At 37.5% G+C, this 26,579-nt stretch overlaps 1 protein-coding gene across 1 annotated transcript in view; it reads right to left on the bottom strand.

The window, feature by feature from the left end:
- Positions 1-26,579, bottom strand: part of unc13bb (unc-13 homolog Bb (C. elegans)) — a 93,908-nt gene that overhangs the window by 22,580 nt on the left and 44,749 nt on the right. Inside the window, exons 9-23 of the mRNA XM_081354875.1 lie at positions 23,037-23,333; positions 22,837-22,927; positions 12,499-12,545; positions 12,228-12,306; positions 11,001-11,075; positions 10,684-10,903; positions 9,813-10,040; positions 9,512-9,653; positions 8,332-8,501; positions 4,651-4,766; positions 4,358-4,521; positions 2,908-3,058; positions 520-588; positions 337-426; positions 83-223 (exon numbers count right to left, since the gene is read on the bottom strand). Of these exons, the coding sequence (XP_081211001.1) occupies positions 83-223; positions 337-426; positions 520-588; positions 2,908-3,058; positions 4,358-4,521; positions 4,651-4,766; positions 8,332-8,501; positions 9,512-9,653; positions 9,813-10,040; positions 10,684-10,903; positions 11,001-11,075; positions 12,228-12,306; positions 12,499-12,545; positions 22,837-22,927; positions 23,037-23,333 (2,080 nt within the window). The remainder of the gene's footprint in view (positions 1-82; positions 224-336; positions 427-519; positions 589-2,907; positions 3,059-4,357; positions 4,522-4,650; positions 4,767-8,331; positions 8,502-9,511; positions 9,654-9,812; positions 10,041-10,683; positions 10,904-11,000; positions 11,076-12,227; positions 12,307-12,498; positions 12,546-22,836; positions 22,928-23,036; positions 23,334-26,579) is intronic.

Below are 26,579 nucleotides of genomic sequence, written 5' to 3'. Positions count from 1 at the left end.
CAGAGAAATAGCACTCTTCAGCTTTATATCTTGAGAGAACTGTATGTATAAATGGTTGGTGGAAGAGGAGTGACTGTCTAACCGTGTCTCCGATTTGAGGATATTGGCGACTGTACAGCTCTTGACAGTTGTTGAAGATGTAGTCGTATGTGGAGTTGAGGCAGGCTTTGACACAGTCTCGCACAACCTGACTGGCTCTCGGGGGACTTTGCAGTTCCTGGACCTGTCCAGAGTAAGATGGTAGAGAGTATATATAACTGACAAAATAAGCACTGATGGAAAATAGGCTTGAGAATCAAAACCTGGTTCTAATATTTTTTGCTTGTCATTCTTCACCTTCATCCTGAAGAAGGTGATGCTGGTCAGGAGGTCCACTGTAGATTTGAGGTCTTGCAAACGTTCCTTACTGCTCGCAGGGAAATTGTTCTGAGAAAGAGTAGAGACAAACACTGAGAATCTCCATCTTATGTGCTAAAAATAGGTTGTAAATGAAAAGGCCAGTAAGTCACCAAAACTCACGCGATACATTGAGAGGTCAATGCGCAGGGAATTGTGCAGCTGATCCAAGAGCTTGACAAACCTCTCTTTCTGTTAGAAGAGAAATATGAAGCAAGATTTTCAGCCATCCAGGACATTGTCAAGTAGGGATGCATCAATATGAAAATCTTGGCCGCTACTAATAATTCTTTATATATTAAAGCCAATAAATATTGTTTATTTCAAAAATAAAAATCATGTCACCATTAAAAGCCAAGTCCCAAGCACTTCAAAACAAATAAAACATATACAGTACGGGAGCCTAGTTTGAATGTCAGGAGTGCTTTTAAAATTAATTTTACACGCTTTACCATGTTAATTCTTAACCAAATACATCCTAAATTAGATAAATCATATATATACATATATACACATTAAAACAAAATGAAAACTTACAATTGCACAAAACAAAAGGCTGAGAAAGCATAAGCAAACTTATAGTCATGAAGGTGTAACTCCGTTCTGGATGCACTTATCCTGTAACAACACGCTTAAACACGCGCGTACAAAGAATTCACAACATTCCTTTACAGTGGTGTTTTCATTATAATTTTATGTAGCCTATATGACAGAATTGAGCTGCATGTTGCACTTAACTGTCTTTTCCTTTTCAAATTGATTTCAATCATATTTCAAGCAATTCAAAACCATCATGGTGAACAGCGAACAACATTTCGGCTAATTTGTTATCGGGCCGATAACTAAAACATTAAAATAAACATATAACAGCCGATACTGATATGGTGGGCGATATATCGTGCATCCATACAGGACATATTGAATTGAGGCATTTTGACATGTATAACGCAGTCTTATGGGCAACTATTATGATACTTTACTTCCCTTTTGTGTCCTTTTATATTATGAATCAACATCCACTTTGTTGTCATACAGATGGAAAGAGATGAGCTTGAGTAAATGATGACTGTCAACTAACCCTCTTAAGTGCTAATGACAATATGGCATTAACAAGCTTATTTTTCATCAGCAACTTAAGAATAACATTAAACAACTGACATTGTTGTCTTGACACTATAATTCAACATAGGCTCATTGGGAAAAACTTGCCTCTACCTACATTTCTGCAAAACATACCTATATAGTACATACAATTAAATGCAGTTTCCAGCTGACATGAACACTAGAGGCAGTAAAACACAAACAACATTTATTTCTTTTCACAGAAGGGCAGATTATCACATCTAATATGTATTATTAGATAATACATTTTGATGTTTGCATCAAATAAACAGCTGCATATGTTTGGCTTTTTTGATGTAGTTAACTTGTCACGAGAAAAGAGCTCAAAGACTTGTAGAAGCAACCTAAAATGGCATGGTTGCTTCAGCAAATGTGTTTTTATCTCACGTTTGCTTCTATTAAATTATCGGGTATGTTTAGGGTTTTGTGTAAGAGCTATGTTGTTTACAAACGCTATAGAGTATACTGTATATTGCTATAATTACAACTTGCAATTAGCTGAAGTGTTCAATCCATGACGGTGATACAATTGTGTGTCCCATGGTACTTTACTTAACTGGTCTGTCAATGCAAGATAAAGAAAGACTGCCACAATAGACACTTCCATTTTCAAAATGGTCTTTCAATTTCGTCTTTCAAATTTCCAGGTTGATGACCTGAATGTTAAATGGTTTAGTGCTGACACATTAACCTTTATCAGATTTCAACTCTATCAACAAAATGCAGTAAAACAAGCAAACGCCAAATAGAAATGGCGATTTTTGTTGTTGTTTCTGCTTCTGTTCCATAACTGTGTCTACTTCCACCATCATTTAGAAGTATTATTTCGCATTAACACAGATTGGTCTAAAATTGAACAGTTACCATCAAGCTTTACTTCTAGTCTATCCTCTGTGGAAGCTCTGATAGAGCATAAATGACCAGTTTTTGATTATTCAAAGGATGTTCCCAATTCACACAGAGTCAAGATGCCAGTGTTTCTAGTTTGGTGACAGTTAACATAAACATGCAATGTAAAAAAAAAATAAGTTGCAAGATTGCATGATATGATATGAGATATGTTTAACAAGAAAATACTATTTCAGTATTTCTATTTTAAAATGATGTTTAATTCAATGTGTTACTTGCTGTTTATATGTAATTTTTTTTAAGTAAATCCTACACCAAATTCCTTTCAGTGTACTTAATCTTTGCAAAAAGCTACCAGAATTAATTACTTTGCATCTGAGGAATTTAAATAAATGCGTAAATAAACAAACCAACCCTAGAGATGCTTTTGTCAAATCTTGTCTGTGTTTTTGTGACAGACTTGGACTTGAACAGACTTTCAGAATGGACAGTATGTGTGTGTTCTTTACAGCTCGCATATTGTTTGATAGTTGAACATACCCCAAAGTTGGATGCGGAAAATCTGTCGCTGGCGGAGACATTGGTGGATGCAGTGGTGTGGGCGTAGTAGGCGTTGATGTTGGCCAGCAGGGTGCTCATCACAGCAGGGACACCAGGACACATATACTTAGACGAGAGACATGCAAAGTGCCTGTACACACACAGACAGGAGAGATGCAGAGAGTAAGTGAGCTTTGTGCAAAGAATGACAATCACACTACTACAAAACCAATGCTTATAAAATTCCATGATGGTTAGGGTGCTATACAGTCAACTGGGTGAAATGAATTCATCAAGATGAAATGTTGAACTGAGACAACCTCCACACTTTTGGCTCTCACTCAGTGGCAATGGCTCTCCAAAAAGGTTTGTTTGAGAGACCCCTAGTTAAATGACTGCTGATTGGCTGGGTTGAAGGATCTGCCATTGCTCCAACTGACCTTGTCCTGACCATTCGGCGTGAAATATGGCCGTTTGCGTGCGCTTTGAGGAATGTGCTCAGTTAATGAGCATCTCCTCACACTCCTGACGCCTGATCGACACTGACTCATACTCAAGCCATTAACAACCACAGACACGAGCAGCACTCAGGAGTTCATTTCATTACTACCCTTGCTAGCCAAGATCCAGCTACTGCCACAGAGATGACGACTATATTTATTTATTCTTCACTGATTGTCAAAGTTATTATACTTGAGTTGTAGTTCTCAAACGCTAAAAATTTCACACAAATGCCATCTTAACTAGTTGTGAATCATTGTTTCTGTGCGATTATCAGGTAAACTGATAACGTGCGCAAGAGCTAACAACCTCATGACGAGGTTGAAGATCAAAACTTAGAAGATCCAAAAAGGTTATAAAAGGTGTTGTGAGAATCCATGAATTTTAGAGATACAATAGCTTTATATGATGAACAGATTGAATTTAGGCTTTATTCACATATAAACACGCATACATAGAGCACATCACATACTATAAACATGGAAACTTACGCTAAAACAAACATCATTGGTTCTCGAACATCACGCATTATATTTGAGCTTATGTGTTTACCATATGTGATGAGCTCTATGTAGTATATGTGCCGATCACAGTTTAGATTTGAAATGTCTATAAATAAATGCCTAACTTAAATCTGTTCATCATATAAAGTGATTGTATCTCTTCACAAAACTTGGATTAAACCGCTTACTTCATATGGATTCATTTTACGATACCTTTAGTACCTTTTCGGATCTTCTAAGTTTTGGTTACCTAGACTTTTATTCAGTGTTTCAAAGAGTAACCAAAGTCATACTGGTTTAGAACTGTGAGTAAATGACAGAATTAAAAAAAAAAAAAAAAAAAATACTTAAACATTAGTATGAATATAGCAAATAAAAATAGGTGGATGAGGGGAAAGAAATATGATGACAATAGAAGACAGTATGGACGGAGGACTAATACATACGTCATGGCTTGGTAGATGGATTCAATCCCATAGCGCATTGCAAACTCATCCACGATCTCTTCTGGCACATCGTCAAAGTAAACCTTCCAGGCGTCATCGCCACGGGCTTCTGGGATTTTCACCACACCCTGACCGAGGACATCTGTGATGTGATGAAAGAGGTTCTACGAGAAAGAATAGAGATGAAAATATCGTTGAGTAGATGATAAACCGTGAATGATAATGACAGATTTGTGCATGTAAATGCATGAGGCAGATGCTGTGGTGTTCGTGAGCTGGTGGTGTTGCTCTACCTCATGCAGACAGGTGTACTGGACGTGGTAGGGGGCCACTTTCTCTTCTCCCTTAATTTCCACGCTGATCTGAAGACGGATGGCACCAGAAACAGCAGACTTGTCCGTTCTTTTCTCTGTGGTGAGAGATATGGATGAATAATTACTGTACGTGCAGAGATACAGTATTTAACCTAAGGGAACAGTGCAGTAAAAATAAGTGCAACAGGGTTAGATAGGAACTGAATATATTTGTGTGTGTGTGTGTGTGTGTGTGTGTGTGTGTGTGTGTGTGTGTGTGTGTGTGTGTGTGTGTACGTGCAATAATACCTTGCCAAATGATTATTTTTATTAGTGGTGATTGCTAAGGCATTTTTAATTGAAATTTCAGTTTTCAATAGTACAGTAACGACAAATAAAAACTCAATTATAATATATAAAAATAAATAGGTTAGCCATTCATATTTACTATATTTACAGGTTTCGGAATTTTAGTAAATGCAACTAATACAACTAAATTGTTGTATTTTTCTGTCATGCATTTTTAGCTGAAAACATGTATTTACAACTTATTTGAAATGACAAGAATCAAAGAATCATACACTTGAAGTTTGATTGTTAATTCACAAGCACAGCCAACAAAATAATACATAGGTTGATCTTCATGACAATGCCTCTGATGTTTACATCACATATTTGATCACTTTTGTCTGCATTGGCAAAAGGATGTATTGTAGATGTTCTAGAACCAAATGTCATGAAAATCACTTGGTTTCAGTAATTTAAACAACTACTAGTTTCACAACTAATAAATATAAAATAAAGCAATAAGTAACGAGTCACGAGAAGCCGTGTGTTACAAAGATGTTACCATGTTCTTGAGCTCGTTTTATAAAACTGGACCAACAACAAAATTCTTTAAATAAAAACATAATTTTAATAATAAATTCAAATGTTTAATGAATATTGATCTAATAAACATTGCTTATGCCAAATAGTCCTAACTGTAATATACTAAGCCAGTGTTATATTAGTAGCTTGTATACACCATTATAGTATCTATTAATAATTTAGTAAATATTAGTATACATATAATAATATAAAGTATTTTGTTATGTGCGGTGTCATTTTATTTAATGTTTCAGCTTTATTCTTTAATGTTATTCACAGCTTTAATAAATATTTTTACAGCTTTAATTTTAATATTTATTATTTTCATGTGAATACGGTATGTGTCTTCTTTCTCCAAACAGAAAAATCATTTGAAGGTCTTTTAATAGAGACACCGGGTTCTTCTTTGCCTAACCATTTCCCCTGACAGGCAAATTATTGGGATAATTTATATGTGTCGGCTAAGTGGAGAATTTCCAACTGGAGTGTGCTACATAATAATCAAGGAGGATATCTGTACCGAAGGAGGGAATAGAGAGAGAGAGCGCGAGAGAGAGAGCGAGAGAGAGCGAGAGAGCGAGAGAGCGAGAGAGCGAGAGAGAGAGAGAGAGAGAGAGAGAGAGAGAGAGAGAGAGAGAGAGAGAGAGAGAGAGAGAGAGAGAGAGAGAGAGAGAGAGAGAGAGAGATACGGGTGAGAAACAGACAAGAGGACGTGAAGCTGAATTACTACTATTGAGAATAATTGTTACAACAGATGTGGTGGCCGAAGATTCAGAGGAAGACGATCAGAACACTAGAACAGACTGTACAAATGAGGACAGCAGAAATGAGGGAATAAATAAAGGGTAGATCTCATCAGAATAATAGTGAGACGTGAAAAGAAAAAGAGGGAGAGATGGACATAGAATTTGGAGCAGTGGATTTCACGGTTGGGACGTCCTGGAGGCCTCTGGGCTGCTGCACACTGGGGTAATTGGGCGAGAAGGGATGTGCTGTCAGGTTGGGAGATGTGGGTAATGGAGTACACACACAAATCTTGGAAAAGGGTCACATCCCACTTAGAGACAGGCAGAGAGGTTGTCTGCACATGGTGGTCTCCCATCATCTTGAGCAATTGCCACAATGCAATAAGATGTTGTTTGAGGGTGAGTAAATGACGACAGAATTTACATTTTTGGGTGAACTATTCCTTTAATACCAACAAGTCTACAAGTCAATGTGAATGTTTTGTGCTCTGTAAGTGCCTTAGGTTTCATATTTTAGTAACAAAATAATCTTTTTTCTTTTATAGCAAGGTCAAAGCACGACAGAGAGATCTCCCACAAAAGACCAAACACATTAAATGGATGCATCAAGCCACAATGACAGCACAGTGTCATCTGAGGAGACGCTTTACTCTTTCGGCTAGTTTACTCTGACTCAACAAACACCAGCACACACCAACTTTTGTTGAGTCAGTGTCAAGTCAACATTACAATCGTTTCATTCAAACATTCTGAATCAAATAACTGAATGTTTCCGGTCGTTTGCGCAGTCTAAGGCAGAAGGGTTTAAGTCAAGTTCCTGCATGTCCTGGATGCAGTAGAAATCAAACAACCAGCTAAATTTAACCCATTTCCCTGTAATTTTACATTATTGCAGAGAGATCAGGGCCCATATTCTTAAAGAATCCTCTCAGAAAACTCCTAATTTAGCTTAAAAACTTCTACGTAAGAGTCTTGGCTTAAGAGCGATTCGGGACCGATCTGAGAGCAACTCTGAGCACGGAAAAGACAAAAACTTTCATCAATGTACACACACACACACACATACCCTTTTTTTATTTACCATGCTGTTAATTTCCTATAAGGTATTTGATTGGCTTAGAATGATAAAAATCGTTCCACTCTTTCCAATTACACTGATTGCAAGGATTGTCTATTTAAGTGGTGGTTTGAATGTTGGTTTTAATGTAGCAAACATGGAATCACAAACAAGAAGGATGAGAAAGCCCGACTGGACAGAGGAACAGTGTTTACCGTTAGCCCAATTAGTGGATTAACACAACACACAAGGCCATCCTAAAAGGAAAATTCGGGCCGGGTGTCACAGCACAGGGCAAGAAGCAGACGCGGGAGCTTATAGCGCAAATTATTAGCGGTTCATTCCCCCTCATTGTGTGCACCAGGAAAGCCTGCTATATTCATAAATGCAGTTTTTTGAGCCTGCAAGGTAGAAATGTCCAGTGGAAACGAAATGAACTGCGACACAATAAGAGGTTCTGAAAGTGCTGTAATTGTTTGTGTGATCACTCTGCTTACAGAAGGTTGTGACAGACCCAAATCATCACTGCTGCATTGTTGCATTTTACCAGTTGCCAAACATCTTAATGTAGTGATTACTTTAATTTCTGTTGGAAATAGAAATAGAAATTGAAATCTAATTGTCTGAGATGTTAGCGTGTCTCTAATCTGTCACAAACATGATCCCTGCACAATCTAATCTATAGCGTCTATAGCATCCATTGTCTGCAACACATTTCTTCTCCCTCTTCATGTTTCTGCCATTTTCTACTCTGCTAAAGAAACTCTTAAGCCTCTTAAAAGTCCTTGTCCGTACTCCTAACAATTTTGACCTTAAGACCTCTTTTAAGGGTTAAGATGCTTTCTGAGTTTTGTCACTAGGAGCTACTCTTTGCATTAAGATTTTTTATGAATACAGGCCCAGGACAATATGCAGGCTGGATCTGAACCAGCATTTCCTGAATGAGCGCTAAAGCTCAACATAAAAAAAAGGAATCACAGACAACAACACAAAACAGCACTAGCTTACCCAGGTTGTACCAGACGTCCATCTCTCCACTCAGCGTGCGCACCTCAATGATGCTTTGGCCCAAGAAGTCATCAGATTCCCTCTTCAGACGCTGCTTCACTCGCGACTTTATGTCGTCATCTTCATCCCAAACACGAACTTTGATGCGATCGGAGGAGTTGTGGCATTCACTGGAAGACAACACATATACATCTGTGTTTAAGATCAGGGACTAATGATGCACCAAAAAGATTTTTTTTTTATCAAAACAGAAATTAAAGTTTTCATATTCATAAGCATTTCATTTCATATACACACACACACACACACACACACACACACACACACACACACACACACACACACACACACACACACACACACACACACACACAAACAAACACACCAAATAATATAATATATTTTATATTGATTGATTAATATATGATGATGTGATATGATATATGATATAATATAATATAATATATATGTAATAAATATAATTTATATACACACACACACACACACACACACACACACACACACACATATATATTATATAATCAAAAACATTTATGTTAGATGCGATTTGACAGCATTAAATATAATGCATATATTTAGCTAAATGCTCCTCTCTATAGTTCATTCTTCTGGCTAAATATTGTGTTTATGGTCACTGAATGGCTTTTCTGAGGTAAACGTAGCGTTACGTGATTTTGTTTACCAGTCGATGTAATTGTTGTCCTTCCACTGTTGAAACACTGAGCGATTTCATGTGACATTTCAGTAAGTTGTACTGTTGTACTGTCTTTTAACATACCTTCTGATGTTCATTCATGTTTAATTTATGCTGTAACTAATAGTAAAGACAGTCAGGTAGTTGCTTGGCTGGACAATGTGCTGCAGTGTTTCTCGGAACTTGCGGAAAGTTTTCTATCTAACAATAATCAAAAGAATCTGATATTAAAAGTCGTATTCCAAACTTATGATACAACTGGCCTGAATAACATTTAAAGTAGACCAGTGGCTCAACCAGAGCCTGTTCACTCAGACAAGTTTATCCCATTACTGAAAAGAGACGAGACTGAAAACTGGGTGACACACATTCTGAGTGAGAGAGCCTGGGGCACGAGAAACAAAGAATGACACTTAAGACACTTCTATCAAAGAGTTGGTCTCTGATTGGTCGAATTATACTTACAAATGAAACTTCTCCTCCCAGACAGGATTGAGGTTGCCGTAGATCGTCTTGGTCCTCTTTTTGGTTTTACCCACCTGGACAGTCACGTAGGGGTCACTGGAGCCGGTCTTATCTTTAGCCTGCAGCCCTTGAGCACAGACAACTATAACCGAGACAGAGTAGAAGATGGGAAGTCATCGAGGTATAGTAGAGAATTTGTGTTGTGCACCATTCAGAACTGAACTCAGATTGCTGAATTTTAAATAGCTAAAAGGGGATGAGAAATTGTGACAGTGACAATGTTAATGATCAATGTTCGAACCTGTGATGGTGATCTTGGCTGACCACTTAGAGGTTCCATCCAGGACGCTCTGCTTGATGGTCTTCATCTGCTGAGCGTGGATGGCCTTGCTGACCACAAACACGTCTCGGATGACCTCAAAGATCTCAGGCTTGTTCCTCTCACGGATCTTCATGCGATCCTTCATGGCCATGATGATGTTCTGAGTGCGGTCCTCTGCACCATGTTTGGAGCTCTTTTCAGCCGCGCCTGATTGAAAGAAGAAATTATGGTTGACAACATGTTTTATTTGCACAGATCTGAAGAATGAGTTGCTAAAAAAATAAAAGAGAAAAGGGGGGGGGGGAATCAATATCTAATAAAGCAATTCAAAAAATGAATTGTGATTTCTAAAATTATTATAATAAAAAAATATATATATATTGTGTATGTAATTCATTAAATAAATTAATTGTTTTCATATTTTATAATGGAATTCTATAATTAAAGCATTTAAAACATTTTTTATTGCATGTTCTATTTGCAAAAAGTCTTCTGTATTAATACGCAATAAACAACAACAGTAGAATATGACAAGCTCATAAATCCAATAAACACCCTGTCTTGTAAAATATATGTGTGACGATGATTATTTTACTGTGAGAATCACCTCTAAATCATTTTCTTAATTTTGGCTAATGGATCTGTCAACATGTCACTGAAGGAAGTCCATTTGGGTAAATGAGTTCAACAGGGCAGGTGTTAATAGAGTACGACAGAAGCTCAAAGGAGCACCAGTAACCAAGGTTGTGTCCAAAACCTTGCAAATGTAAAATTCTCAGGCACAAAATGAAGGTAGGATGCTATAAAGCAGGTCTTTTGTTTCAGATATAGTACAGGTGCTCATACTTACGCTGCAGGCAGTCTGCGTTCAGTAGCTCCTGACACTTCTCGTGACACTTGACCCCGCACTCAGTGCAGCGCATACCCTGCCTTGCGATGCCCCAAAGAAGCCCCTCACACTCGTAACAGTAGGTGGGCGTAGTGGCCGTCCACACCTCAAAGTTGTGAGGTGTGGTACAGGAAATGGGATAGATTAAAGCTTGTAGCGTTTTCTTGTACACATGGTTCTTCTGTAGAAGTTCGGAAATAAAAGTAGATAAAAATGCATTTAGAAAACTAATAAGATGTCTGTGCGTAATATGGTGAGAGAGAGCAAAACAAACTAACCAGTTCTTCATCTTTTATGGAGGAGCGTGAAGCCATCGCAGATGCAATGCCAGCCTTCCTGGCCTGGACCAGAGACTGTCATACAAAGAATAGATATTAGAACAATGCAAAACCACACAAAATCCCATAAAACACCCCAGGTGAAACAGATATCAGAAACCAAGTGGAATCTAGATGTCAAAAATAGCATCTAAACCTAAGAGCAACAACCCAGAACTTCAAAACTAAGGGTGAAGACTAGGGGAGTCCCAGAAATAAAAAGGGAAACCAATGTCTGTGCAGTAAAGGAATGAGGGGTTAATGAAGAAACCATCACTAGTAAGCCTGGGTATGAGGAGGCATCTACAGTAAAACACCCTTTAAAATGGAATAGAACAACCCGGTATAAAACAGCCCTTTGAAAGTGATGGCCCAAACATGCCAATGCATGTCGGAGGGAAAGTAGGTAAACTAATAAAAGTAAACCAGTAGAAAGTTTTTTTCTTTTTTTTTTTTGCTTGCTTGTACAGTATATCAAGTAAGGTTGTAATGGTTTGCAAACACATTCATTAAATAAATGATTTATTATAATATCATAATATATATAATAATACATGTATTGTGATATTACCAGGTAAGTTGAAGCTGACATTTAAAATATCTTGTTTTTGCATGTGTTAACAATTACAGTTACATTGTAACTCCCTGAAGCTGACTATTCATCAAATTAATTTTACACTGTCAAATGTTCTAGCTGTGTATTTGCAAACTATTAGAGCAATACTGATCCTGTGGATGCAGTATTATCTTGATATACACAAAAAAGTAGGTTCAATCATACTGTATGGGTTATTCTGAAAACTTACCATAGCCTGACCATGCAGAATGAATGCATTCAAAAGAGTTGTAGAGGTTTAAATGTATGTTTTCATGGGGAGGAGAGAGATCAGAGAGTTGATTTTACTTCACTTTATATTTTTCTGAGTCAGAACTTAAAAGTTATAATGGTCGTCAATTATTGCTTATGAAACTGGAAATTTCTCGTAGTCGGCTTTGTCTAGATTGTTTTATTTGGTGACTTAATATTGTCAATTTACTTACAATTATAAGACTGAACAAGTAATATTTTAGCAAAATTGGATTTGGATTGATGATGTTTCTATTAGGGAACAACACCATGTTGAGAATTATAAAAACACAGGTAAAACACTTTTCTTCATTTTAATGCAAGGTGGAAAGAGTGCTTACCACATCGCTAACCAGAGGAATAGCTTTCTTCTTCCGCAGGTCTGGCATACTGTCAATTCCAAATATTCCACTCCCATTTCTGTGGATATCAACACATTGTGAAGGAGTATTTTCCACGCTTAATAATTAATACACAGACAATGAACATGTTAATATAATGCCTTATTTAACTTCTTATAAATAATTCTATATACTCATAAATAATTCCATAACAAAAATTTTAATAAGTACAATATGTTATAGTATCCATAAAACCTAAAGAGAAACTTACCCAGCTTTAACCCAAGCATTTCTGGAAGTATCTCCCTTTTCTTTGCCCTATGGCATCAAAAATACAGTTTAGAATAACCAATGTGTACAGGGGCAGTCAATAAAATAAAAACAATAAAACTTGAGCATAACCTAAGATAAATGCAGAGGACACAGGATTGGTTGAGTTTAACCAAAAGGTCTGAGAAAGCAAACCAAAACAAGACAACGAAAAAAAGACTTTAAGACATTAAGTTCCATTGATGGAAATCCTTAAAAATCAGATCCAAATGATTGACATGCAACTCATGAGATCAGAGAAAAAGATGAATGAAAAGCGAAAAATTAAATCAAATTTTAAAGCACACACACTCTCGTATTGCTAGCAGAACATAATTATAGGATGGACAAACACCCTAGTGAAATCCAGACACACATTTAGCAAACTGTCCCTGTTTCCATCTGAGGTGAACCACTTTTGTAATAGCATGAGCATTCTTCCTCAGATAAATAGACGTACAGCTGGATAGCTGAAGTCCCCCAAGGGCATGTGGTATGGAATTGCTTTTAAAAGCAACAATGCAGCAAGACCAAGACCACCATTTCAAATTATCAATAATTTAAAAAGATGGCAAATCACATTAAAGTAAGCAAAACAAAACAGAAGCAAAACACCACATGTAACCATTAAAAGACACAAAACATTGAGCGTTAAAGTCAGACAGAAGATACAGCAAAATCGAATAGAGGAAAGCCTCATACATTTATCATACACTCCAATAAAGAATGTGCATTCAAATAAACTTTGGATGAAAAACAAAGAAAACCGGCGTTAATGAAAAAAGAAAAGAAATAATGACTAAGAATTGACCAAAACATAATTATGACCTGATCATCTTCCCTGCTTCCCTCTGTAAGACAGAGCAGGATAATAAAGAAAAAAGAAAAGAACAGTTGATAAACAGTGTTAAAATTAGGGAAGATTCACAGAAAAACAGTAGGAACATTTTATTGATCTTAATTACATTTATAACCAACCAAAAATAAAAGACAGCTTTTTGAGTTCTGAACCACAAAAAAGTACCTTGTTTAAACTCCTCTTCAGAGAAAGTGTTCTTTGAGGCATTGGCAATCCTGGATAGTCTATGCCGATGTCTCTTCTCTTTGAGCACACGTTCAATATTGGCAAGGCACTTCTGGTGGTGAGGGTCCTCAAGGGCAGGTTCATTGTCAAGACTATGCTCCACCTGTTTTGCATTAACATCTGTCTCCAGTGTTCCTGAATTAGTGCCCTCTGGACTTATTTCGGTATTACCGGTGCCAAATGTCATTTGGTGATCATAATACTCAACAGTTCCTGAACTCAGACCCACATGTTTTGGGCTAAGCTCTGGAATACACTGCAGATTGGAAAGTTTTTGATCTGTTAAAATGTCCTCTACAGTATCTGAGTGGTCTACTGCATAGTATTCAGTTGGAGTATGTGAAGGGGAAATCGTGCTAGGAGTAGATACTAGAGGATCATAGACTTGAGAATTATGCCGTCGGTTTAGTAATTCCAGAAAGTCCTTCCCATGGAAAGAGGCTTCGATGCTCCTATGAGGAGATGCACTGAGATCTAAAGTTGCACCATCAGAGTGTACAACAGTGTCTACATTTGACTCACCAGCACTCTCCTCCTCAGGGTCATTGGATTTGCAGGGACTTGAGACTACAGACTTGGTGTCTTCATCTAGACACTGGGGTTCATGCATGTCAAGCTTTGTCAAGGCTCCCTTTAGAGTGGAGTGGAAGGTTATTATGGCTTTATTTATCTTTACAACATCATATCCTAGAGTAGGTGGCTGTGACTCTTCAGTGTCTGTATTTTCAGAGTAATCTGGGTCATACTGATCCTCAGACACACTTGGGCAAACCGCACCTGGCCACTCTTTCTCCGAATCCATATCACAGAGGCAATGCTCGCAAGAGGAGTGTAGATTTTGGCAACCGTCATCATAGTCTGTCATTCCAACAGTTGAACAACTAAGGCTTCGGGATGGCCCACTACATGATTCATCAGCATATGCATCCATGGTGTGGTATCCAGAACTTCGGGAGTACAGGCAATTTGATGTGCAGTCACAACTAATGTCACCGACAGTCTGATTCCTAGGATGCCTCCAATCTACAACACTGGATGAACTGGATGGAGAGTCATTATGGTTTCCAAACAGTAGGGATAGGTGTTCAGAGCTGCTTCGTGACGAATGACACGGTGTGCTGCTGGTCTCGCCACCATTGTACCTGTGCCATGTATCTGGGTGTCCAACAGTTTCCAATTCGTCTGCACTGTTCTGGCAGGAGCAATAATCCTCCTCACTCCATCCAGTGTCTCCACTCCATCCTTCTCCACTCACGCTCAACTGCATTTCCGAACGTCTCCAACCACTGTTATGCTGGTCAACCTCCCTAGAATGATAACTTCCATCTTGATCATGACTGTTAGAACTGAGACCTGAGGATAAGGAACTAGTGCTTGTAAACTCTTGCCCATAAACCGGACAATAGCTGGTCTTCTTAAATCTGGAAGAGGGGGCATTAAAGTTGTCAGAAATCTTAGGATTGTTTAACTTGGCTCTTCTAGGCATATCTCGATAATCAGTTTCCATATCCCATCCTGACATGTTAGGTCTGGCTGCTTGTGATCTAACTTCATTCTTCTCCAATTTTCTATGCTTTACTACTGGGCTATTATTTCTACTTTGTGGGACTGCAGCGGCATTCTGCCCATCTGGACTCCTATGATGAGCCACAACTCTTCGAGGTGATGGATGCCCTACAGCACCAACGGAGTACAGCTCCTCAATTTCCAGCAGCACAGCATCTACACAACAAGACACCTCATCCACGGAGCCACTTACAGATGTCAGGTATTGTCTCAAATCTGATATTTCCTCTTGGATTTTATTTATCCCCTGCAGTTCCTTCAAAATGTGATCCACTATGGTGCTTGAGCCGCCGCCTCTTGTCTTGTCTCCGTCCTTAATTCGGCTTGGTTTTTTATCCATGGCACCTCTTCCATCTACACAGCCACTGTCTTCTGCTTGGTCTGTGGGCTCCAATGTAGGAACATTCATTTCCATGATGCATGGGATTGTAATATTGCCATCACTGTTACGCCTCCCCTGCCCAATAAATTTACTCTTGGAGGTGTTAGTATGACTTTCAAAACTACGCTGAGTCGAGAGAATACACTCATGAGTACAAGGGTCTCTCTTTATGCCACAGATGAACATGTCATCCTCTATCTCTACAGGAGAGTGCTGGGAGTCATAGGCAGTGTTTTCCCCTGAGCCCTGGAGGAATTTCTGAATCTTCTTGCGTATGCTCCGATTGACCTTAGGACTCTGGGTCCGCTTCTTCCCAAGGTCTCTTTTCTTAGACATTCTTTGCTGTAGTTCGCTCGACCCATTTGTTTCATCTTGCTCATTGGAATGACTCCGTGATAACATCCCTTTGAATCAACTGTACCTCAGGTGCGGACCAGAACCTTGAAACTCTGGTGCATGTGATTACAGAGTTGTTGCATTTCACCAACAGTGCATGAGGATGTGCTTTTCAGTCAAGATCATAAATGAGCTTCAGGCACACCTGACATTTGAGTACAATGACATGAATAGATTAATACAATTTAACAGACATATTTTGCAATGTTATTGAGAGTGTAATGAAATTCATCAGTTAAATATTAGCATGCATGTAAAAGAATCAACATTTACCATTTTGTTCATGGCCATTCAATTTTTTGCACTTCTGCAAAGACACTATTGCTCTGTTCTAAAACCATAATTGTCATCAGATGTACTCCCAATGTACATCTTTTGTACTCCCAAAATGTATGCATCTTAATTGTGCAGCATTCGAACATTGTTTATTTTAGTCAAATTCTAAGGCATTAGGAGTGTTATTTGTGTAGCACAGTTGAACTGCTGCCCATGTAGGCCATTCCAAATCAGTTGGTTGCTCATGGAAAAGAGCTTATGACTCCATATTTCATTATGTACTGTACAGTAAGTAAACAGGTGAGGTGCTGAATGTAGTTTCATAATTTATACTAATGGAGACTTTGATCTTTGAAGTAATGCTACAGGCAAGGTTCATCCACATCCACCAACTCTCACACTCACCCAAGAAAAAAAAGTCACACTACAGATGAAGGGTAAGAGTAAGTATATCTAAATCTCTGCCATGTAGTAAAGTACCACCACAATGGGCAAAACAGATTTTATAACGGAGATAAATCCATCTACACTGTTCAAGCAGGATGTACATGGCACATAGCAACTCAGCTGATACTGTAACACTGGCCTTAGCTTGCTTATAAACCCAGTCATATCATACTACAGTATGACTTTAATATCGTTAAAATGTATTCAATTGAAAGAAAGCACTGCAATGGTCTTGGTCTCCAGAAAACAACTCAATAAACCATAGAAGGTACAAAGTTTTAAGTGTTTAATCAGATAATGTGATCGTATGCAAATTCTAATTATATTTTTTGTTTAAGCATTCTGTTGTAGAAGTCCAGACATTGCCAAACTGGTGGGGCATATTCCACACAGAACACAACATATTATCTTCTTGCCTGTCAGCTCTTCTAACAGTAACTGTTACAGCACAGGGAGGGTGACAGCCCAGCTGTATTCACTGGGCATCATGATTGTTAAGCAGAACCTGCTGGGTCTAATAGCAGCTTCATCCCATTTCCTGCCTGTCAGGACAAAATGTTAGCTAGTCTCGTATACACTAGGCTATTCAGCTTTCGCTTTTTTATTTATTTAGACACACTCTTTTACCATATTTAATGGGGGGGGGGGGATCATACAAGGCAGTCATTGAAATTCAGAGACTGTCCTCTGTGTTATTCTCCAAAAGCATTTAATGGCCAACATGATCTTTACTGTGACTCCAACAATGAGCGTTTAGGTTGGCAGCTTTCAAGGGCACATTTTGGCTGCTTGCCATGTGTCTGCAATAGGCTAAAATTAATGTCAGGGACAGTATGTTTTATGATGGATTTTTAACTTTACATTGAATACAGTTACAGGAAATGACATACTTTCGAATTAAGCCGTTTTAACTATACTAATTAAAATATTACTTAAAGTGCTCAAGTTAAAAAATTTTACACAATCTATGTGCCCTAGTTTTGCCTTTAACTTTCATGCCAGAAGAATACTCTTAATTTTATAAATTACATTTAAATATTACTATTATAAGTTTAACCTCTGCCCAATATCACCCAACTAATGTGAACTAATTTATGTGACATTCATTCCGCAGATAGCTCAGGTATCAAAATATTTCATATTCCTGCCTAATTTGCTATTCCAACCAAGAGATAAGATATCGTATATGCCGCAGAATTTCTAATAAGAAACTCTAAACAGTGCAGTGCAGAGATAGTTGCAGAGTAAGTAGCTCTCATTACTAGTGCTGTCCCTGACTTACCTATAGGCTAAGTTAAGACAATATAATAATTCAGGACTCAACAATAAGAATGACTCAATGCACCAGGCCAGAGTGAAATATTGAGCAAATTCTGCTGACATCTGGTAATTTAAATAATTTAGCTGACTGACATAGATTAGAATGTGTCAAAACTGAAAGAATATATACCAGTCAAAAGTTTGGAATAATAAAAAAATTATGTTAAAAAAAAAATTATTAAACAAGTCTCTTCTGCTCACTAAGGCTGCATTTATTTGATCAAAAATACAGTAAAAACAGTAATACTGTGAAATATTACAATTTAAAATATTCAGAAATCATTATAATATGCTGATTTGGTGCTCAAGAAACATTAGCATTTAATGACAACATTTAAATATAAAAGGAACATCAATGTTGAAAAAAGTTGTGCTGCTTAATATTTTTGTGGAAACTGTGCTACACTACTATTTACAGGTTTGGTCATAAGGCCAGTACGGCATCGCCACAAAGTTTATCATTTGCACTTTTTTAAGCCTTGCCATTTAATAAAAAAATTCAAGGTTTAAGATGATGCGAAAGAGAACTCAATTCGTTACGCCCGCGTGGTTTGAGAAGTTTTGCGTGAGCACATATGCAAAGCATGAGTCCAGAAAGACAGCGCGCAAATACTGAATTGTGTTCTCTTTAACATCATCTTGCCACTGAACAGACAAATTTACAAGAAATTATGTCAAAATGCCCATATTGGCGAATATCCTCGTGAACATAGTCAGTTATGTCTTAAGTGAACTTAACAGTTGAGAAATAAAACACATATGTAACAGTATATTGGATCCATGCTTTATGTCTTAAACTGACACCAGAATAATATACCTACTGCTGTATGTTTTTAATGTTAATCAAGCAATTTTAAATCAAACAAATTTATTGACTGACTAACTTCTGTAATGGATTAATCTCCATTTAATTTATACAGTGAAGACTATGGTATTATTTCACATGTGATTACTTTACTTAATTTCTGTATCTGAAAACTACTGTTAGAGCAACCTGAAAAACAGTTTATTTTTACCTGTATATTTGTTCTATTCAGGGGCGTGGAAAGTAGGGGTGCTGCACAGGATTGTAATTGCAATGCAAACTTTTGTTCATTTCTATTTTTAGCATTTAGTAATTTATTTGTAATAAACACTTTAAGTGGGCTATTAGAAACGTATTATTTATGTTTTAAGAAACATACGTGCAGTGTTACGTCATATTTTGACCGTTGCAGGTTGCGTAGAAAGAATTTGTCAGCACTACTCCTGAGCGCACTCAAGACTCCTTGTCTTTAACAATATTTGAAATTTATATGAGTTGTCTAGTAGTTTTTGGTGTCATAACATTATTTATTAAGGTTACATGGGCCAGAAAAAAATGCAAACAATACAGTAAATAGGGCTATTTTTATATATATATTTTTTTTATTTCTTTTTTGAAGTAGGTCCAGTGAAAATTTTGGCAGGGCAAGTAAAAATGTGAAATTCATACTTTTATTCAGCAAAGTATTTAATTGGTCAAAAGTGACTGTAAAGACATTTATTATGTCTTTACGTTACAAAAAAAAATTATATTTCAAATAAATACTGTTTTGAACTTTCTATTTATCGAAGAATGCTGAAAATGGCCACCAAAATATTAAGCAGCAAAAATTTTCACAATTGATAATAAGAAACATTATCAATAATTAAGCACCAATAATAATTCATAATAACTGATAATATTTGATAATAAAACCAGCATATTAGAACGACTTTTGAAGAATCGTGTGGATTCTACTGGAGTAGATTGGCTGATTGTGGCTGATGAAATTCAGCTTGGCATCACAGGAGTAAATTCCATTTAAGCATATATTAAAATTACAAAACAGTTATTTTAAAATTGTGTAATGTCATTCACTATACAAAAAATTACCAATATATACATAAATAAATCACTGCCTTACACCTCTGTAATCTGACTTATTTTCCAAGTGAAATAAGTCACATTAAAGAAGGAACATGGGTTGTTGAGGGCTTTTCAGATTGACTTTAAGTGCTTTAATTTTTAGAGTGCATTCATTTTTTATATATTTTTAATTAGGTGTTATAAGTAATAGTACTTCTAATACTTTTTATTACTCCTGGTGTTTGGTGTCTGCGATCAATTTTTTTGAAGGGCATAAACAAGCTGAGAACGTATCAGACCAAACTACACAGTTAACAATAAAGCATTCAATTACTATTATAATAAACATTCAACCTTAATACATTCAACATATTCAGGTGAACCTCATGAACAAGTGATCAGGACTTATTTCACCCCAAGATGAAAAAAAAAGGTTCTAAAAATAGTATTTCGGGTAAAATATAACCCCAGCACTTCTTGACAATTTTCATAAAATTCACCCTTACTAATCTTCATCAGCACAAGACCCAAAAAACTACACAGAAAAAAGTACAAAACTTACCTCACAGGAGAAAAAAGACAAAAATCAAGTTTCACTGAGTATTCCAGAACACCCAAACCACCTGCAAATTAAAATGCCTCCAGATTTCAAATTGTTGACCTAATCAACACTCCTGCACTTCAAGGATTTATCCATTCGGCTGCTCTGGCAATCCAACACATATTGAACAAAAAAGCAGACACAACCCTCTCCACAAACTGACATCTGCACAGTTGAGCGGATTCCAGTCTAGGCTAGTGTGACAGTCACAGTGGAGCATCTCTCCCTCAAACAACCTCCTCACTCGCTCTCCCTCACTCGCTCTCTTTCTCGGTGTCCTCTGGCGATGTATTCCAACACAAAGCTAATCTGGAATTGTCAAAATGCCAGCATTCCATCTCTCCTCTTTTGTCGCCATTGCCTCCTATTAAACATTTGAACGTTACAGTGCACTTTGTTTTTTTAGGAATATTGTACAGACAATTAATTCAACAACAGAAATGTTATATTACTGCTCAAAAATCCTTCATAAATATGGCATGATGTGGTACAACATAATGTTAATTAAAAAACTAAAACCAATGACAATAAACAACAATTCGGTAAAACGCTAAAGACCAATCAGGGGATTAGCCAAATCGTATTACACTGTTAAAGCAGAGAGGTGTGTAAATCCAGTATTAACAGTCTTATCGGTGTTTGATTTATGGCTGTAAGGAGGCATATAAGAGGCTGTTTTACAGCTAAATCTCCTTTAATGCAGATGTTTATAAGAATAAGCTTATCTCGAATAATTCTCTATGTCCTTCACAGCAAAAATAATTTATGTGACTATGTGCTAAACCACACCCATTGTCTCCACTGTATTAAATTAGCAGCTTTTACATAAGCATTCACAATAAGTCGCAAGCAGCAATCACTATAATGGAGTCTCAATCAAGAGTGCCGTATGTGAAACCACTTAATTAACATGAGCGGCGCATTATCGGAATAAATTACTACACCTTTACAAATTCATGGTCCTATAGACATTATACATAAAAAAAGACATATTCTGTCACATAAAATCAAAAGCAGGCACTTTTCATCCAAAGTATTAAGAATTAATCTGATGTGACACTATTAATTCTGACTTGAGGTGATCAAGCCACAAAAGCGCCTTGCGATCTTAATTTATTTCTAGTGGTTCACACACTCAATTTTGTGTGCGGTCAAATGAAAGAAACGAAGGGGGACAACAGCATAGCTAATAATTACTGACTGTCAAGATGAGAGAGAAAGAGAAAGAGAAAGAGAAAGAAAAAGAAAGGGAGAGACAGAGAGAGAAAGAAATGGGGCAAACAGAGCTATCTAGCTATAAATCTTTAAAGAACAAACAACAGAACAAAGGGAAAAAACTAAATATAATGATGGAATACAATGCTTTAAAATGTAAGTAATCTTAAATACACTACATAGTTACATAGATTGTAAAATATATAGTATATAATTGCCAGTAAAAAGCCAATAATTATTTTAATGTAAAGGAAATATAACAATAAAAGGACATAATTCATAGAAATAATTATAAAATGATTCATTATTACAAATAAATTATAGAACATTTACAATTAATATTTTTAAATACAGCAAAGATCATTTAAGCATGTGCTATTAAATTATTATTTTTATACACACCCACACACAGCCACTATAAACTCCACTGCATATACATTTACTCCATCTTTAGCATACTATATTCCACCACTTTTGATAATTAGACATGACCAATAGCCCTGTACTTCACTTTGTGGACTTCCCAGAGTCAATTCCCCAATTTATTTTAACTAGTCATTAAATACCCTTCAAGACACACACACATACACACTATCTCTAGCTCCCTGCTTCTCTATGCTTAATTACTCTGAGACTTTATCAGAGGCATCAGACAGCAACTCTTCAGAGCCTGACCTTGGCCCTTGCAGATTAATGCTGTGAGGTCTAGGCTAGTAGGAACCCAGCATGCCTTTCCTAGCTGATACAGTGCCATAGTGGACTACCACTTTTGCAATGATGAATTTACTATGCCCCAAGTTTCAACCAACCAAACAACGAAATGCAAATAAATATTTCTAAAAAGTCTCAAAAATGTAAATCTTTCAAGTTTAATTCTTGTATGGTAAAACTCAACCAATCCAAAACAGATGTTCATGAATGAGCTGATAGGGGCTGTGCAATTCATACTTACCTACTAGAAAAGAATAAAGGTAAGTAGATTCAATTCAAGAGATAATTTGTTAACGATTGATAAGATGCTGGTAACTTGAGCAGGTTTATAGGAAAAAAAGATATGTGGTAGTGTTTGATCTAAAGTGTGAAACTGGATCAACTGAAGGAGGAATGACAAAGGAGATGGAGGGTATGAGCTCCCTACTATACCTCCTTAAGCTGAACTCTCACTTTGTTGATTGCCTTAAGCCAGCGTACTCTGGATTGAGAGAACGGCAAAGGTGATCCATCATCCCTGAAGCTAGACAAATAAAACATCTTATGAAATTGAATTCATGCTATTGAAAACATTTATTATAACAAATGTGTACTGTAAGCTCACTCACTGTAAGCCAGTACAATATCTGTACCTTTTGAGAGTCTTTTCAGGCATTTTGTCCACTTGAGAAACCCCTTCATTTTTAATGGTGCTGCTTATACCCTTTCCATTTTCTTGGGAGGATTTCAATCCCTCATCTTCCCCCCAGGAAGTATGTGCATTGGTAGGGTGATGCCCATTTTTGGATGGCCGATAGCCGGTGCTGTGGTAGGAATGGTAGGACTCCTCTAACTCTGAACATGCAGCACTCTCCTGACCAGTCTCACTAAGCTGAGAACTAGCTTGACTAAGATTGCCTGAAGATCCAAAACGACTAGAGTCCACAGGGCTAGAGTTGTAAAGAAAGAAAGAAAGAAAGATTAGTAACAAGTGAGTTACAGTCACTGAGATTGTGAACTACATTCACTGCATAAGTAGGTCTAAAATTCCAGTTAAGAAACACAATAAAAGCAACACACAGCTAATGGAAAAACACATTTACAAAGAACCAAAGCACAGTTATAAAAGTCACATTGCACTGAGAAGAAACAATCACATGTAGGGAAAGACACCATCTTCCTAAACTAAAGCTAAAACTAAAGTCAGTGGGTGTGTTTACATGCACATTAATATTCTTAGTCTGCATTTTCTGATAATGATGAGCCCTTAGAATATTTTATTGTTTAGAATAACCAAAAAAAAAAGCATATTTTCAGAAAGCATATTTTTTCATGTGTAATGCATTTCAAATTGTAAAAGTAAAACACTAAACTACATAAGAAATAAACATTTATATATTTATATATGTTAGCCTTGTAAGAATTATGACTGTGCATGTAAACTTATTGCAACATAAATGGTTTAGGAAACCATTTAGTATGCTGCTACTAGCCTTTTTGGAATCAAAAGGTCCTTCTTTTCCTGCTGTAATCCTGAAGAGACATCTGTAGAAGGTTGGGTCTGGATAGGGATTTCTAATTCTTTTTGTGGAGGTGGATCGGGTGTGGAAGCACTGAGTTGGGGTTTATCTGTGTCATTTTCTGGGACAACAAATTCTGTCTTTTGGACTTCAGAATTTGCAACAATTTCTTGTTTAATGTCAACAGGGTGTTTGATTTCACCATTTTCTTCCTTTGAGATTAAATTGTTATGCCCTATTTTAGCAGTTGTACTATCTTCAATATGTAGTTTATTCTCCTGAGCTTTAGGCTGGGTTGTAACAATTGGAGGTGTTTGTAGCTTAGGAGGTTCTGGAGTTTCTTTCTGCCATGGAAAACCAAATTTTGTTCCAAATAAAGATGTTGACGTTTCTTCTTTAGATATCACAGTCTTCTCCTCTTGAAACAGCCCTGCTGAAATTGACTTAAATCCAGAAAGAAACTTGCCACCTTCTGTGTTTGATATTGAGGGTGGTGAAGAAAAGAAAGATCCAAAAGACTTTCCAGCATCTGCAGCTCCAGCCATGAAACCGAACTTAGGTGGTGTTAAATCTGGCATGCCAAATATGGACTGAGAAGGTTCTGATGATGGAGGGTGTTGAGCTATTTTTGAGCTACCGTCTACTGCGGGTACTGATTTATCTGTAATCTTTGCTTCAGGTTCAGAAACAATGACAATGTTTTTCTCATGTATTTCTTCACCTTCAGTAGGCTCCTTAACAACTGTTTCAGCTGGATGACAGCTGGAAGCTGATGTGGGATCTACAGTTGCAACTGTTAAATTACTGAAAGTATCATCAGCAGGCATTTCTTTCACAGGTAAAATTATTTCTACTTTATCTTTGTCTCCAGACAATGTAACATCCCCAGGAGATGATGGTGAATCATTATGTGCACTCTGATCTTGGACTAACTGAAGCGACTGAGTAGAGGTAACAAATTGTGTTGTGTCAGCTGCTTTGGGTGCTTCTGGTGATTTAAACATACTGAAAAGGTCAGTTTTTATGGACTCAGTGGGTAAGCTACTTGGAAGGCCAAAGAATGAGGTTCTTTGTGTGGTAGTGTTTGGGTGTGGTTGTGAGAAGAGACCACCTGATGAATTTGTTGCTGAACTGGCACCAGTGAACAGTTTAGACATAAAGCCACTAACAGCTTCAGCTGATGAGTCTATGACAGATTTCTGTGGCTCAGGATGTTTAGGAAGTCCCTCAGAGCCACTGGGCTCGGTTGAATCACCCTGTTTTACATGCGGAGTTTGACCATCTGTAGTCTGAATTTCTGTTTTTGTACTCTGCTCTGAGTTTGAATCAATATCCTTTGATAAAGCATCTCCAGGCACACTAGACTTTTTTAGGGCAACATCTAGATTACTCCCTTCAACAACTATTGTCTCAACAATGGGATCTGAGCTTTTTTCAGTGACATCAGCAGAGACTGATGCCATTGAGGCTGCCTTTTCTTCACCGGCCAAGGGTATAGAGTGCTTGGAATCATCATCCTGGGGTCCTGATTTCTTTTCCTCCATGGAGCTCAAATTTGACAGGCCAAAGCCCACAGTCTTTGATTTATTATCCTCAGTGGCACCGCCATGAGAGAATAATGATGCAGCTTTCAACAGCCCCTCAGTCTCAGATGGTTTTGATGTTGGTCCAGTTTGACTAGGTGAAGGTGTTGAACTAGGACCACTGAACATGGAAAGAAGACCTTTTCCAGGAGCATCCTTAGAAGCAACTCCAGATAGAATACCTCCAAATAGTGAAGAAGACTGAGGAGTGGCCTGTTGTGGACTTGATCCACCAAACACAGAAAATAAACCTTTTCCTGGCAACTCATTAAAGGCAGAAGCACCTGGACTATTACTCTCAACTTTATGCCCTGCATTGACTGTACTGGGCTGTGAAATTGGTCCAGAAAACATAGAAAATAGATTCTTGCCAGGAATTTCCATTGATCCTGAGGCACCAGGGAAAATCCCACCAAGTATAGATCCGGTCTGAGAAGGAGCATTTTGAGAACCTGACCCAGAAAACATTGACAACAAGCCTGAGGTTGCTCCATCTTTTGGTGGTACTACACCCTGAGCAGAAGAATCCTCCTGGTGTGCTGGTGACTTGTTTGATTCAGAAGATGCCAAACTACCATCAATAGCTGGCAAAACCTCTTGTGGGGCTTTAGGTGCTGATACAGTTGAATCACAGCTTAGTGTCTCACTTGGCTGAAGTGTAGCCCCACTGAACTTTGACAAAAGACCTTTACCAGGGGATTCATTTGAGAGTAGCCCACTTAGAAGTGAGGAAGGATGAGAAGAGCCTGGCAATGTATTTTGTCCAGTGATAATAGTAGGGAAGTCTTTACCTTGTGGTTCCTTTGACTCTTTACTATCAAGAGAAATTGAAATTGACACGGAATTTGGTTCCTGAGGGCTAGGTCCACTAGACAAGGTGGGCATTTCATTTACTGATTGCTCTTTACATGGCCTATTAGGTGGGACAACAGACTCAGGAGTCAATCCCTGTACAGCTGTTGGGTGGCTGATTGTTCCAGAACTTGCAAGTAAACCCTTTGCTGGACTGTCATTAGGTGGTTCCTTCGTAAGAGATGCCCCTGTTGCAGTAGAAGAGACAGATTGTGGTGGAGTTTTTTGAGAGTTAGACCCA

The sequence above is a fragment of the Scardinius erythrophthalmus genome (assembly GCF_964197995.2).
Source record: "Scardinius erythrophthalmus genome assembly, chromosome: 23".
In the NCBI taxonomy this organism is placed as follows: Eukaryota; Metazoa; Chordata; class Actinopteri; order Cypriniformes; family Leuciscidae; genus Scardinius; species Scardinius erythrophthalmus.
The sequence above is the reverse complement of the archived record's forward strand: the minus strand, read 5'-3'. Positions and strand labels throughout refer to the sequence as shown.